This window comes from Lactuca sativa, chromosome 2, assembly GCF_002870075.4.
Source record: "Lactuca sativa cultivar Salinas chromosome 2, Lsat_Salinas_v11, whole genome shotgun sequence".
NCBI lineage: Eukaryota > Viridiplantae > Streptophyta > Magnoliopsida > Asterales > Asteraceae > Lactuca > Lactuca sativa.
Window position 1 is genome coordinate 213,503,504 of NC_056624.2, and position 16,072 is coordinate 213,519,575.

General features: G+C 36.2%; 1 protein-coding gene across 1 annotated transcript; it reads right to left on the reverse strand.

Annotated features, from left to right (window-relative positions):
• Nucleotides 1-8,979: 8,979 nt before the first annotated feature.
• On the reverse strand, nt 8,980-10,335 carry LOC111912216 (retrovirus-related Pol polyprotein from transposon TNT 1-94). Its single transcript, XM_023907939.1, has 3 exons — nt 9,889-10,335; nt 9,639-9,774; nt 8,980-9,536 (listed from the first exon to the last, which is right to left on the reverse strand). The coding sequence occupies exons 1-3, from the start codon at nt 10,333-10,335 to the stop codon at nt 8,980-8,982; spliced, it is 1,140 nt and encodes a 379-aa protein (XP_023763707.1).
• Between the last annotated feature and the right edge of the window lie 5,737 nt (nt 10,336-16,072).

Consider the following 16,072-nt stretch of genomic DNA (forward strand, 5'->3'; position numbering starts at 1 on the left):
GTTGAGGAGAGATTGCGTTAAGGTTCCGTATATCCACGTTTGACAAGAGAATCGATATTAAACCATTCCGTGTCTTTGTCATTATGTGGTTTTGATGTGCCTTCAAGATGTCTGAGAACTCCAAAGCTGGTACACTGAGTCTGAAACAACTCTCGCCATGAATCCTAATTGAGTTGATTAAAGTCAAGAATAAGAGGAATGAAGGATTGTATATTGGTGATAGCATATGGTTTTGAGTTGCCGCCAATAGGGTTTGAGGACTCTCCTGTTATGGTGAAGAATGACGATAGAACAGGGGCACACACAATGAGAAGAAGAATAAGAGAATAAGGTGAAGAGAATATGCAACAGAGGAATAAAGAAGGGAAGTAGACATAACTTTCATAAGCGAAACAATGGGTGTCGAGGGTATTGGGAAGGCTTTGGTAGGAGCCCTTTACAACTTTGATACCATATTAGGGTTTGAATGTTTTTCCCATCCAACGTATTCCCTTCATTACACACAATATATACATACAAGATACAAATGGGCTGCTAAAATATAAATGGGCTAGGCTAAGCGGACTACCTATACAACATAAAAAATACATAGATAATATACACTAATAGATACACGGTTGACAAATAAAAATACACATAAATAATATATTTTTATGTTTGATGTTTCTTAAATGTTATAGATTAGTCATTTGACCTCAAATTAATCATCTTATTCTTATAGAAAAGATGTTTTCTCACTAATAGAAAAAAAAAAACTAATCTAATACAGTTGAAAGTATAAATATAATACATATGTTGAATCGTATTAATAAAGGGATGTATTAGATTTCATTGCCTAATAGAGTATGACTATTTAACCGTACTCTATATATGAGTCTATTACCTCCCAAACAACCATCTAATACACCTCATACAACCATACTTGATTATCCTTATTCTATTAGGGTGCAAAGTTCTCCTTTGATGCGGAATGTAGACTTACCCTTTTGTATGTGTAAATGGGTTGAGTCTTTCCTATAATTAGGAAATGAATGACTCCTATTATCTAAGACCCATTTGGAGAGTGTTAGTTTAGTGAGAAATATTCAAAACTCACTTATACTCTTACTATTCTAATGGAGTTTAGATGATTTTATTTAATCTTGGTGTTCTTGATGCTTTTATGATTCACTAGATCTTTTCAATTTCGCACATGTCATCATAATTAGGATCATTACAATTGGTATCAAAGTGGGTGTTCTTGAAGCTCTCAAGAACTGATCTATGATAACTACATGATTTGAGTGATCTTCATTGTTATGGGTTCTTCATTTTTGAGAAAGTTTTTGTTCTAGAAATCAATTTTATTCTTTGATTTAATCCATATTCTGAGTTTCTCTCTCTAGAATACTTGTTTGTTTCACTTTCTCTCTGTGGATATTTCATTCATATTTACTTTCTCTATTTAGAAAAAATCCAATTTCTTGTGATCATGGTATATTTGGCTTATGATTCTTGGGTAGTAATGATTGAAGATGTCAAATACAAAGTCAGCGAGAAACAGTTTTATGGGTTATTGTTGAAAGGTGGGTTGGTTACATGGAAAACTTTGATTTCTTATGGAGGATTGAAAGATGATCAAGGAAAGTTGATATTTAAACCTCTTAATACAATTGATTGTTTGGTTCAGATTTTCATGAATATGTTATCTTGGAGTGCTAATCAAAAGGAATGAAAAGAAAGAGAATTATTCGATGACGAATATGTTTCTCTTATTGAAGACCCAAATGATCTTCATGATCTTAAGTTTGTTGAATTTCAAGAAATGGAAATTCAATGTGATTTTGATGAAGATGTGAAAGTTCTTCGTTCAATTGGAGTTCAAACCAATGAAGGCTTAAATTCTTGTGATTCGTTTGAAGGAATGGTGCCATATCAAAAGCCTTCAATCCAAGAAGTTCAAATGTATCAAACTCCAAAAGATTTGATTCAAACTTGCAAAGTTGAAGTTGTGAAGAATGAACCTGTTCTTGAATTCAAATCTTCAAGATCCAAGAAGATGAAAATGAAGAAAAAGAAGAAGAAGATCAAAAGCAAGAACAAATGGGTTTCTTCACAAAAATCTTCAAAAGTTGTTATGAAACCAAAATCTATGAAACAAATTTGGGTTCCAAAGAAAAAATCATCAAGTGTTGCAAAGGATTTGAATTCAAAACCCAAAAGTGTTGATGATTCATATGAAAATCATGTTAGATCACTGAAGAACACGATGAACGGGTTGTACAACATGCATAGTGGATGGTATAATGTGAAGATTGGTGATTTTCTTGTTCCAACAAAAGAACCAAGATCATCGATGATTGATTCGTATGTTGCAAACGGAAAAAGAATTGTCAAGAAAATTTCTCACATTCTCAATTGGATTCCAAAACGTTGTTGATTTTTGATGATTTGATGAAGAACGATCCAAGTTTTATCAAAATTCAATTTTAATTTCGATTGGTGCGTTTCATTTTTCATTTTTCATTTTTGATCGTTTTGATTTGTTGGATCTATTTCATTTTAAACCCCATTGTTGATCCAATAATTTTTCTTAGATCAAGCCCAAAATTTTCGATCTCAACTGTAATTAAATCCAAAATTCGAAACCCAATGTCTAAATCACAATTTCTTTGATTTGTTAATGTTTTGAAACCCAAAACAATTTACGTTTGTTTTACTGTTCATCAAAGCCCCTTTCGAGTTCTATTCTTTGTTGTTTATCCCAAATCATGTGTAACAGTGTTCGAAATCGACAATATAGGTGAATAACAGTAAAAATTTGACTTGTTGATTTGTTCGTTATCAGTTCGAGGCTTTTAATTGGAGTGAAAGTCAAAATTGATTTTCAATATACATTTGGAATCGAAGTTGATTTGATTAGGTTATGAATCGAGACTATAACAATTTGAACTGACCTCGATGATAAGATTTCAATTTCATCTGATTTTTTGGTTCTTGGAGTCGTATTTGATTCAAAGATGTTTTGGATGGTTATTCGAGTTTTACTGATTCTTGAGCTCGTTGTTTGAGGTCGATAGTATTTGATTCGACTGTTGATGTTTAATTCATTGGAGACGAAATTATATGCTTAGAATCAAACTCAGTTTCCACTAGTATTTAATTGTGTCCAAGTCGATAGTTCTTGAGAATCGATTTCGAATGATGGATATGTTTGGAATAGTTTGCTTGAAGTTGAAACATTATGATGGGTTCGTTATTTGTCTGATTGGAGTTCGAATCGGTCTTCAGTTACGATCCGGATTTCGTTTTGGGATCATGGTCGAATAGCTTGGGGTCAAATGACATGGTTTATCGTGTTCAACTATGCGGTGTAAGGTGTTAAGTTTGAATCAAAATTGAATAGTACATCAAAGGCTTGATAATTTTGATTTCGATGTGTATGGTTGTAAGAAGAAAGCGAAATCAGTTAATGTTCGCATATATCAATGACTTGCATAGATTTGGAGTTGACTTCTTGGAGTGAAACTAATTTTGACTGATTTTGGCCATTCGCATCAGGGATGTTAAATGCCTTGGGAACGACAACAGTTTGTTCGGAGTCGACGGTATTGATTGGAGTAGAGTTCGACATGTTTTTGAAGTTTGATAGTCGAACACCTGGAGGTCGAGAGTTCCTCACTTGGAGTCGAACGTATTTCGACTGGTGCTGGTTGATTGGTGTGATGTCGAACACACAGGTTCGACATGAGACAAATGAGTTGCTCGATTTGTAGAAGGCAAGTTCGATATATGCTTTCACATCTGAGAATGGATTTTGGGGTGTGATGGTCAAACATGAATAATTTTGGATCGATTGGTTATGTCGACGTCGAAGGTAAATGGGTCGAGTCGAATGGGTTTCTTGCGACATCGAATGCTTATGGAGTTAATTTTTGAGTCGACTTGTGTTCGAATATGTTGAGTATGATGGTTCGATGTGTGATGAACACTTTAGGATTTGATGTTCATCTAGTGAATTGGGGAAGAAAACAAACATTTTCAATTTACACCCCTGAACTTTTAATGAAAATGGAAAATGTCACCCATATTTGACATTGGTGTAAAAATTTGTGAAGAATGAAGAATTTTCATTTTGTATCCCTGAATTTTCATCAATGGCATTTGCAATTTGGCTAAAAATTCTGAGAAATGGGAGAACTTACGTATCGAGTCCTTACAGTTTATGTGAATTGACACTTTATGCCAAGTTTCACATTTTGGGTAAAGTTTTGCATTTGAGGCTATTTAGGCATAAGAGGTCCCTGTAAAATTATGATATTGACAATTTTTACCCGGATTTTCGAAATTCTGCAACTGTCACCCAAAAGTCGAAAATTTTCACAAAAATTGAAATTGTTTGATGACTTTTTCGTGATTGTTTTTTGTGAAAGTTTTTCACGGTTTCATTTTTGGCACACATCGAGGGGGAGATTCGAGAAGTTTATTTGTTGAGCGCTTCTCAACCTTTGTGAGTTTTATAATCACTTGTTGATTATACTGGGCGGGGCTCGATGCCGGGCGAGGCTCGATGATTGAATCGTATGCTATTCTTTATGGTCAGTGTATGTGTTAGCATGATTATATGATATGCATTGTATTTGTGTATTGGGTGGGGCCCTGTGTTAGGCGGGGCCTATGAATAACATATATGTATATCAAGAGGGGCTCAATGTCGGGCCGAGACTGATGGAGGGCCGGGCCCAGTATGTGATTTATTATGTGTGGTATGGGGTAGTTTGGGGAACTCGCTATGGTTTGTGCTTATGGTTTTCAATTGATGTTTCGGGTACTTCTGGTTCCAAAGGGAAGAGCTCATGATGACTGCATCACATTAACCACATGGATTCCGCTTTTGAGATATCACTCTGATTGTTTTGATGTTTGATATACTTATTTTCTTTTGGGTTGTATGGATAATGTTTTTGGAATACCATTTTATTTAAATTAAAAATGAAAATTTTGGATCATATTTTTGGGAAGTTACAACACTAACCATGTTAAGTTAGGCTTTTCTTTAGCCCATATACCACATTATTATTTTCAAATTTGTTTTTAAGAATTGTATTAAGGTTTAGTTTCTAAATAAGACCCTCTTTAAAAGGGTAGTCTGTCTAGTTTCAAATAAAATCGTATTTTGTGCTTCAATGGAATGGTCAATAGATTTTAATGGTCATCGAATTGCAAGCAGAAGCTATAAGTTTCCATCAATAATGACTGTATCCATCTTCTTGGGAATAGTTGTAGGCTGTTGTCCCTTTAGATGTTATGGACACTAGATTTCTCAACGATCATGAAAAATGTATCAACTGATTCATAATTCTCATCAAATTTCATTGCTTTCTGAATTTGATGAAATGCAAAATGATTATTGATGAAGTCGAATTTTCTGTAGACTTTGGTAATTTCACTTCTGTAATTGTCCTCCTAGCTATTTGTTTACTGTTTATTGATGGTAAACATCATTAGACTCCTTATGAGGTATGTTAGGTGACAACAAAACAAGTTAAGCACTTCAGACAAATATCAAAACACAAACTTCTATAAACTCACAAAACTTCTGAAAAATGTGAATCAAAAGACCATGATATTTAACGTGGTTCGGTCAATGTGACCTACGTCCACGGGCATACGATAGAGAGAGGAGTTTATTAACTTTCTAGAACAATTACAATACTTAAATATGTATCTCACTTTGAGCTCTCATAGAAATCTAGAAATTTACAATGATGGGGGTGTAAGCCTATTCATACTTGAGGGAGCAAACCTAAAACCCTAATGGGCCAAGCCCATTGGCCCATAGGCCCATGAATGGTGACAACCAATCATATTCTGCCATGCAACGTCTTCTATAACATTCTTCCATATTGAGAATCATAGAGGACTTCATAGCATACTTGGCTCATCAAGGACCAAGATCGTCCATCTTGGGCCATCATGGCACAACAAGAATATAGATAGCACAAGAAGGATCAAGTGTGGCACAAGAGCATATATGTTGGAGCAACATCACCATCTTGGCGCAATAATAACATGCAAGGCACAACAAGGCTATTCTTGGCGCAACAACATACTCCATGGCGCAACAGGGATACCCTATGGCGCAAGAGGGAGTATCTTGGCGCAAGAAGGAGTTCCCTTGGCATAACATCATCCTTCTTGGCCCAAGTATTCAGCAGATGGCGCAACAAGGTCCCCTTGTTGCTCTATATCACTCCCAAGTACTCCAAACCTCTTCTAGGTGCTCCCAAACCCCTTTTGTATGATCTGCTCCTTTGGCACTTGATCCATTCCTTTGTCAGATGATCCATTCCTTTCACAAATGTTCTGTTCCTTTGCCACATGCTCCATGAATCCCAAGTGCTCCATTGTTATCTAAGTGCTCCATCTTGGACAAGACTTCATACCCCAACAATCTATCACTTGAAGGCTTGAACAATTTCATCTTCCATTCAAATTTTACCATTCCTCAAATTACTACCTCTCTATCTCTATCTATCTATCTATCTCTCTCTATCTACCGAGACCGTTTCTTCAAACTTATGAAAGGCCAGTTGAAGCCATGCAAAACTTCAACTTCTCAGTGGTAACCACCTTGGAGAACATATCAGCTGGATTCTTCATTCTAAGGATTTTCTTCAAGTTTAAAGTTCCTTCATTGATTAACCCTCGAATGAAATGATACCTCATCTGAATGTGTGTCGTTTTATTGTGAAATACTGGATTCTTTACTAAGTGAATTGCACTTTGTTTGTCACAATGCAGTACACAATCCTCCTACTGCATTCCAAGTTATGACAAAAAAACACTTCAACCATATGAGCTATTTGGCAGCTTTTGCAAATGCCATGTATTCTGCTTCTATGGTTGAAAGAGCAACACTCTTTTGTAACCTTGACATCTATTTGATTTTTGTACCTCCACTTGTGAACACTTAACCCATTGTGCTCTTTCCTGAATATGCACATCTACCTAGGTCAGCATCACCAAACCCTTTTAAAGCTACTCCTTTTCTTCTAAAACATAAGGAGCACTCATATGTTCCTTTTAAGTAGCATAGCAACCATTTCACTCCTTCCCAATGTTGTCTTCATGGATTTGACATGAATCTGCTCACAACTCCCACTGTATGAGCAATATCTGGTCTGGTGCATACCATTGGATACATTAAACTACCAACTGTAGATGTATAGGGAAATTTAGCCATGTATTCTCTGTCTTATTCCATTTTGGGGGATTGTTTCTAGGTAAGTCTCAATTGACTCCCTAATGGTGTACTTCTGGCTTTCGCATCTGCCATGCTGAACCTTTCTAAAACTTTCTTGATGTACTTGTCTTGTGAAAGTTTTAGTGTACCGGTAACTCTGTCCATGGCTATACTCATGCCTAATATTTGTTTAGCATCCCTAAGTCCTTTATCTCGAACTCACTGGACAATTGCTTCTTTAGCTTGTTGATCTCCTGCATGTTGGATCCATCAATCAACAAGTCATCAACATATAACAATAGGATGACATAAGAGGACTTGAATTTCTTCAAATAATAGTAGTGATCCATCTCACATCTGATGTACCCATTCCTTTACATGAAGCTATCAAACTTCAAGTACCACTGCCTTGGAGCCTGCTTCAGACCATATAGACTTTTATTTATTTTGCACTATAGATCTTCCTTGCCAACTGTGGGAAAACCTTCTGGTTGTGCCATGTAGATGTATTCTTCAAGGTTGTCATGGAGAAAAGTTGTTTTCACATCTAGTTGCTCTAGATGGAGATCTTCAAAGGCCATAATTCCCAAAACCATTCTGATTGTAGTCATCTTCACAACTAGAGAAAATATTGCATTATAATCAACTTCCCTCTTTTGTTGGAAAATCTTGACTACCAACCTTGCCTTGTATCTCTTGGTGACATCAATTTCATCCTTAACCCGAAATACCCACTTGTTTTGCAGTGCTTTCTTCCCTGCTAGGAGCTTGACAAAGGACCAAGTGTGATTCTTGTCAAGTGAGCTTAATTCTTCTTCCATATCCTTCTTCCACTATATGGATTCTTTCATCCTCAAGACTTCTGGATAAGACTCGAGATCGCTATTCTCAGTCAGCAACAAGAATTTTGCGGAAGGAGAATACCTGACTGGAGGCCTTTGTACTCTAGTGGATCTACAGACAGTAGGAGTTTTAGTTTCTACACCTTCATTCTCTAAATTACTATCATTTATGCTCCCACTCTTTCCTGTTTCATCAGAGTTCCCACTGCTTCCTGAACTTTCACCTATCTCTGGAGTATTGACATGTTTTATAATGTCGGCTTCTGAAGTTTCTTCTAACTCAACTTGTTCCTTTTTTTTCTGGTTGTTTGTTACTGCTTGAGCCCCTATAAAGTTCATCTTTGTATAGTGTATTCTCATTGAACACTACATCCTGACTTCTGATAACATTTTTGTGCTCATTATCCCAGAAGCGGTATCCCATGTCGTCCAACCCATAGCCTATAAAGGTGCACTTTCTTGAATTTTCCTTTAGCTTTTCTCTCTCAGAGTCATTGACTTTTACATACGAGATACAACCGAAGACCTTTACGTTCTTGAATGAAACCTCACAACTTTTCCATTCTTCTTCTGTAATCTTGAACCCTATGGGAACTGAGGGTCCTCTATTGATTAGGTATGCAGCTGTGTTGACCTCATCTACCCAAAATATCTTGGGAAACCTGCATGTAGTCTCATGCTTTTCGCCCTTTCATTCAACGTTATGCTCATCCTCTCAGCTACTCCATTCTACTAAGATGTTTCTAGAATGGGCGTCTACATCCTGATTCCATGTTCAACACATAAATCAACGAATTCATTGCTACTGTATTCGCCCCCATTATCGGATCAGAAACACTTGATTTTCAAGTTAGTTTCATTTTCAACCATCACTTTCCATTTCTTGAAAGCATTGAAAACTTCAGACTTTTGCTACAAGAAATAGACCCAAACTTTCCTAGTGTAGTCATCTATGAAAGTAACATAATACCGAGATCCTCCCACTGAAGCAACTGAAGTGGGACCATAGACATCTGAATAAACAAGCTCCAACTTCCCTGTCTTGGGTGGATGTTCTATCTTTGCGAAAGTAACTTTCTTTTGTTTTCCAATAACATATGGCTCACAAAAACCTATTGTTACATTCTTCAGATCTAGAATTCTTTCTTTGGAGGCAAGCATCGTCATGTCTTTGTCACTCATATGTCCAAGTCTTTGGTGACATATAGTGGATGCCCCAACTTCTTCAATAGCATGTGTGTCATCATCAGAAACTTCCACCATATAAAGTGTACTCCGCTTCTGACCTCCAGCAACCACCAAGTGTCCCTTTGTCACCTTCCACTGATGATCATCAAAAGTGGCACGGTGACCTTCATCATCAAGTAGCTCCACTGATATCAACATTCTTTTCAAGTCTAAAATGAACTTGAAATTCTTTAAATCCCACTTCATACCCAAAGTAGTCTTGAGGACCACATCCCCAAGACCTGTAATATCAAGGCTCGTGTTGTCTGACAGTCTGACATTTCCTTAGTATTGCCTGAAATTTTGCATCACATCTTTGGAATTACTAGCATGAAATGACGCACCAGAATCCATGATCCATGATTCAACTAAGTTTTCAACTGCACAGATAAGAGCATCTCCTTTAGAGTCTGATGCAATGTTCATCTCATTCTTTCCTTTGTCTGCAACAGGCTTTGGACATTGATTCCTGAAATGACCCTTTTCTTTGTAGTTCCAACAGGTGATGCCCTTCCTATTTTTTGATACACCTCTCTTTCTCGACTTTGATTTTCCTCTACCCCACCCCCTCTATTGGAATTCCTTCCTCTTTACCTCAGTACTAAGAAGGTTGTTAGAGGATTCTCCACCACTTCGTCTGTGCACATCCTCACCAAGGATTGAGTCGCGTATGCTTTCGAATGTCAGCTTGGCACCTCCCGCTGAGCTGTTGATTGTTGTCACTGTTTCTAGCCAACTTTTGGGTAATGATGATAATAGCAGCAGTTCATGCACTTCATCTTCAAATTTAATCTCAACCGATGTTAACCTTGACAAGATTGAATTAAATTCATTGACATGATCAGTCACTGAGCCACCTTCCTTCATCTTTAGATTTACCAATTGTTGAATCAAGTGAACCTTATTCGTCGCTGAAGGTTTCTCGTACATGTTAGATAGCCCTTTAATCAACCCATAAGTTGTCTTCTCATTGACAATGTTGTAAGCAACGTTCTTTGGCAATGATAAACGCACCACACCAAGTGCTTGCCGATCTAACATGTGACATCCCCAAAATCACGGCCAGAAAAGACCGATTTTCATTTATGCTTTTTTAAATAATTTCAGAGTAAATCCTTTTGATTTAAAAGAGTTGCGGAATTTGTTCCCAAAACAAAACATGATAAAATAATATTTATCAAAGCGTTTCATCAAGAGATGCATTTTCATTATATAATCAAAACTCGGGATGTCATGTTCCGATACAGACCATAAAGCATAAACGATAACATTACAAGTCATTCAACAAATATATACATATACAGACTTGTAAACAAAACAACTTGATGATTCAACCATCTTATGCCCTCGCGCCACTACCTGTAATACAAATAAAACTGAGTGGGTCAGGCTTGGGAGCCTGGTGAGCATATAGGGTTTTCAACCCACAATAAATAAGTTATATTTAATTTCACCAACCAATCACTATCCCGATTACCCATTCCCGTTATCCTCACTTTACGTCCCTAAAATAACATCTATCTCAAGGGACCTAATCTAGATTTTTCATCGGGACGGACATCACTGCTAAGGGGTTTCCTCAACAATAGATATCCTAAAGGCAAACATGAGGGGGATAGAGTACACCGGTGAACACATCCTTCACAACACCTACAGGTTATGAACCTGCTAGCGTTCCACAAGACTGTCTAGAAAGAGTCCATGGTCGTTATCCATACTCCGCTGAATAACTAGATCAACAACAACAACAACATCGAGGCCTCTCATCTGTTTATTACACACCAACTATCTACCCATGTTCTACCCAACATATTAGTAGATAAAAATATATATTTTCATACATAGTTTAAAACCTGTATATCATTTCCATTCAATACATATTCCACATAACAGATGAGGCACACCCACATAACACGTATTTCATAGAAAGTAAATCAGATCTATGAGATAGAAGAGAATGAATATACATTCATACTTATAACAACAAAATTATACACATAAACAACAATATACTTAATACACTCAAACCATACTTGTATTATTATCGTGTTTATGAAAGGTAGTATACACTCACTTGATCAGAAGACGATCGGACAGCACTACGACTTGCAGAAGTAGTAATCCTCAGCAGATCTGGAAGATCTTCACAAAAATCGAACTTCTCACGGGCAGAGCTTCGACTCGGGAACCGCACTTCTCGGGATCTTCGGGAACTCGGGACTTGCCTCGGGGCTCGAGAATAATACCGGGGCTTCGGGGTATTCCTGGCACGCAAAACGATGAAAAACGAGAGAGAGAAGAGAAGAAATTAGCAAAATAGCCGGCTGCCTTCGGATTCCTTTTATAGAGGCTGAGCCTCGCACGTACGCGGGGCGTACGCCTGTACGCGGGGCGTACAGGTCCGAAAAACGTCACTGCTTACGTATCCGAAGCCACTTGCTGCGATGTCGACACCTTCGGAGTAAGCGGGGCGTACGTCGGATCGGACTGGTGACTCCCCCTTCGGATAATGCCGGATTTTTCAATTAAAAATATATACAATTTATTTATCAAACTTCGGAAATTCATATCTTCTTCATACGAACTCTGTTTTCGACGTTCTTTATATCCACGCGAAGGTGAGACTACGCTCTATAACTTTCGTTTAGACTCCGTCGGCTAATTTCGACTTTATTTTTATTATTTATTTTTAATAGGCCGAGACAGAAACTTTCGTTATAAATTCATAACTTCTTCGTTTGACGTCCGTTCTCGCCTAACTTTTTATCGCTTCGATACCAACAACGAGACCTTCGATCCTCGTTTAGAATGGTTCGGCTAAAAACCGCTCGATCTCAAATCGAGTATTTCAGGCTACATACCGCTAAGTCGAAACTTCGATAAATCATAACTTCCTCATACGAAGTCAGATTTGGGCGTTCTTTATATATTCGGAAACCTCGTTTCAACTACTACAACATTATCCAAAGATATTAAGTTTATTTTACACTTAAATTTTGACGCTTATTTTTATTCTCAATTAATCAGATCACATAATTAAGCAATTAAGCACAAAACACATAATGCTCAAATAATACATTCTTATTATTTCAAAACGGGTTACAAAGGTTAACCTAGACTATTACATTGCTAAAAATGGCAAGCCCGGAAACACAGGCGTTACATAACAACTCCCAATCCTCCTGCTTCATAAGGAACAACTTATCTTCTAAAAACGATTCATATAGATTCTTTTGGTAGAGGTAGTCTTCAATTTGCATCTTCCAGAAACCGAAATCTTTTCCATTGAACTTGTCGATCTTAACTCTCCCGTATTCAGTCATAGCTCTGATACCAATTTGTTGGGTGACAACAAAACAAGTTAAGCACTCCAAAAAATATATTAAAACACAAATTTCGGTAAATTCACAAAACTTCTGAAAAACGTAAATCAAAAGAACACGATATTTAATGTGGTTCGGTCAAGGTGACCTACATCCATGGGCGAATGAGAGAGAGTGAGAGAGAGAGGATTTTATTAACTTTCTGGAACAATTACAAACACTCAAAATTCTATCTCACTTTGAGCTCTCACATAAATCTAGCAATTTACAATGATGGGGGTATAAGCCTATTTATACTTGAGGGATCAAACCTAAAACCCTAATGGGCCAAGCCCATTGGCTCATGAATGGTGACAACCATTCATATTCCACCATGCAGCGTCTTCTAGAACATTCCTCCATCTTGAGTGTCATAGAGGCTTCATAGAATACTTGGCTCATCAAGGACCAACATGGTCCATCTTGCACCATCGTGGCACAACAGGAATATGGATGGAGCAAGAGGCATCAAGTGTGGCACAAGAGCATCTAGGTTGGAGAAACATCACCATCTTGGCGCAACAAGGCCACACTTGGCGCAACAACATACTCCATGGCGCAACAGGAGTACCCCATGGCGCAAGAGGGATACCCCATGGTGCAAGAGGGAGTATCTTGGCGTAAGAAGGAGTGCCCTTGGCGCAACAACATCCTTCTTGGCCTAAGTATTCAACAGATGGCGTAACAAAGTCTCCTTATTGCTCCATAAGTGCTCCAAACCCCTTTTTATATGATCCGTTCCTTTGGCACTTGATCCATTCCTTTGTCAGACGATCCATTCCTTTCTCAGATGATTCGTTCCTTTGTCACATGCTCCATAAACCCCAAGTGCTCCATTGTGATCTAAGTGTTCCATGTTGGACAAGACGCCATACCCCAACAAGGTAAATGACTGATTTTCTCATATTATGCACCTTTTATCTACTTAATTAATGTAAAAATACCTTGATAATAAATTATAAACAGACTTAGAGGAATTAGGTTTAGAGTTTTATCATCACATTATCATTGATGGATTTCACATTGAAGTAAGACTGAGCAGAAACATAAATGCATATAAAGTTACTACATTGTTGATTTTGTGCACAAGAGTTGCCACAGGGATTTGACAAGCCAACCAATATGTTCCTCAGTTTCTTCTTAAATATTTGTAGTATAGTAATTCTAAAATTTTGTGAATATAAATTCTAAATGCTAGTAAAACATTATGTAGTATATAATGTGAAGTAGTATACAAATAGATAAACATTAGTGTAATAATATGTAATGCCTACGTTTCTTGCTAGGCATATCCTATAAAATATGTATTTACGTCGGTCGATGATTGTGACATTTTAAAAATAAGTGAAAGAATTTATTTGAGTATATGTTATATGCGTGGACATTTGAAAAATATTATGTGTATATAAAATTTGTGTAAAAAAAATTATTTAAAAAAAACTTAATAAATATGGCTAAAACAAACGTTAAAAATAAAAAGAATATTTAAATAAAATAATCTTATCGAAAGTTTTAACGAATCTAAAATTACAAATTATATGTTATAAGATGTATTTGGTCTAAAGGGTGAACCCAAGTGGTGAAACAATAATTTTCCTTTACATTCGTTTTTCGATAATAATTGACCGGGTACTTTTTATAACGTTAGTTATTGATTATAAATTTGGATAAGATTTTATTATAAAGGATATAATTATTTTATTAATAAATAGTTAAGGGGCTATCGTGTAACTGGAAAGATATATTGTGTTAATACAAGAATAAGTGAGGAACCATAAATGTAACTATAATTTGTAAATTGCAAACCATAAGAAATATAAGAAAGGTCGTACATATTTTATTAATTAAAAATAATATGTGTTGTTTAAATATGTGATCATACAACTTCATTTAATAAAAATGTATATGTGTTTTGTTTTTCGATTGAATCTTGTAACTAGAGCTATACGTGTCGAACAAAATAATATGATACGTGGAGGCTAATGGTTGAGAAAATGTACGGAATAAACATTTAACTGAAGAGTAGTAGTTTTTAGATCTTATCCTAACTACGTTAACAGTATAAATAGAGACCAATTTTGAGTTTTTAAATCATACAATTTTATTAAATTTAGAAAGAAAGAATATAAAATATTTTGGAAGGGAGAATTTCAGCTTGAGGAGTTATTGTCAGAATTAATTACGATTTGAGATATACACTCGGAGTATCAGGTGAGTGCATAGTTATTTTTATCTTACACATAGATATGAAGTATTTAATAAAAATTACGTGCTTTGAGTGCATATTATCTGTGTTATTGATATCTATGCTGGATGAACAAAATATACATGTTTTATTCGATTTAAACTATATATGTATTTTGTACCTAGAAATATGATGGGTAAATATATGTAGATGATATAGATGATGAAATAAATGATGAGAGGCCTCGATGTTTAAGATGATCTAGTCATCTAGCGGAGTATAGATGACGACCACAGACTATTCTAGACAGGCTAGTGGAACACTGGCAGACTCGCAACATGTAGGTGTTTTGAACTAAGTGTTCACCAGATGTACTCCATCCCCCCCATGGTTGCCTTTTGACATATATTGTTGAGGAATCCCCTACGCAATGTTTTCAACCCGATGAAAAATCCTTAGGCTAGGTACCTTAATTTAGATGCTTTAGGGACAAAAAGTGAGGATAACAGGAACAGGTAACTGGGTTGAATGATTGATGAAATTATTAAATTTAATTATTGTGGGTTGAAAACCCAATGTGCTCACTAGGCTTTCCCAAGCCTGACCCACTTAGTTTCTTTGTATCACGGGTAGCGGCACAAGATCACAAATGTGATGAGTTTAAATCTAGAGAGAGATTTAAAGAAGAATAGGCCGTTAGAATAATAATCTATTTTAAGGCCTGTAATATTACGTTTATGCTTATGTTGTTGTATTGACCAAGACATCCCAAGGTTTTAAATATAAATGAAATACATTTCCTCGAAAATGCTTTGATAATGATATTGTCATATTTTTTAGAACAAATTCCACATTATTACTTTTTTGGAATGAATACTTTGATTTAAATAAGCATAATCAAATCGGTCTTTTCTGGCCGTGAAATTGGGGATGTCACATAATATAATATTCATGGAAGATATAAAGTGTGTATTAATAACATTTGATTCAAGAACTAGAATCCAAAAATCATGTTGTTTTAAAAAAAAAAAAAAAAAAGAACACAAAATCCTTTGTAGATGCATGTCCGGTATGCAACAATCAAACTTAATAGAAACCTAGAAAACCTGCAACTAGATAAACTATCATTATATCAATTCTTCTTCTCCAAACTTAAATGCCCCAATCCCCGGAGAAAACATTGATGAATTCTTCCTTGTATCGTATAAATGATATTGTGTCAAACAAAGCT

Coding starts and splice junctions, on each gene's coding strand:
- LOC111912216 (XM_023907939.1), bottom strand. CDS start 10,335: ATGTTAGATCGGCAAGCACTTGGTGTGGTGCGTTTATCATTGCCAAAG. Junction 9,775..9,888: donor ACAACCTTCTTAGTACTGAG/GTAAAGAGGAAG, acceptor TACAAAGAAAAG/GGTCATTTCAGGAATCAATG. Junction 9,537..9,638: donor ATCATGGATCATGGATTCTG/GTGCGTCATTTC, acceptor TTGATATTACAG/GTCTTGGGGATGTGGTCCTC.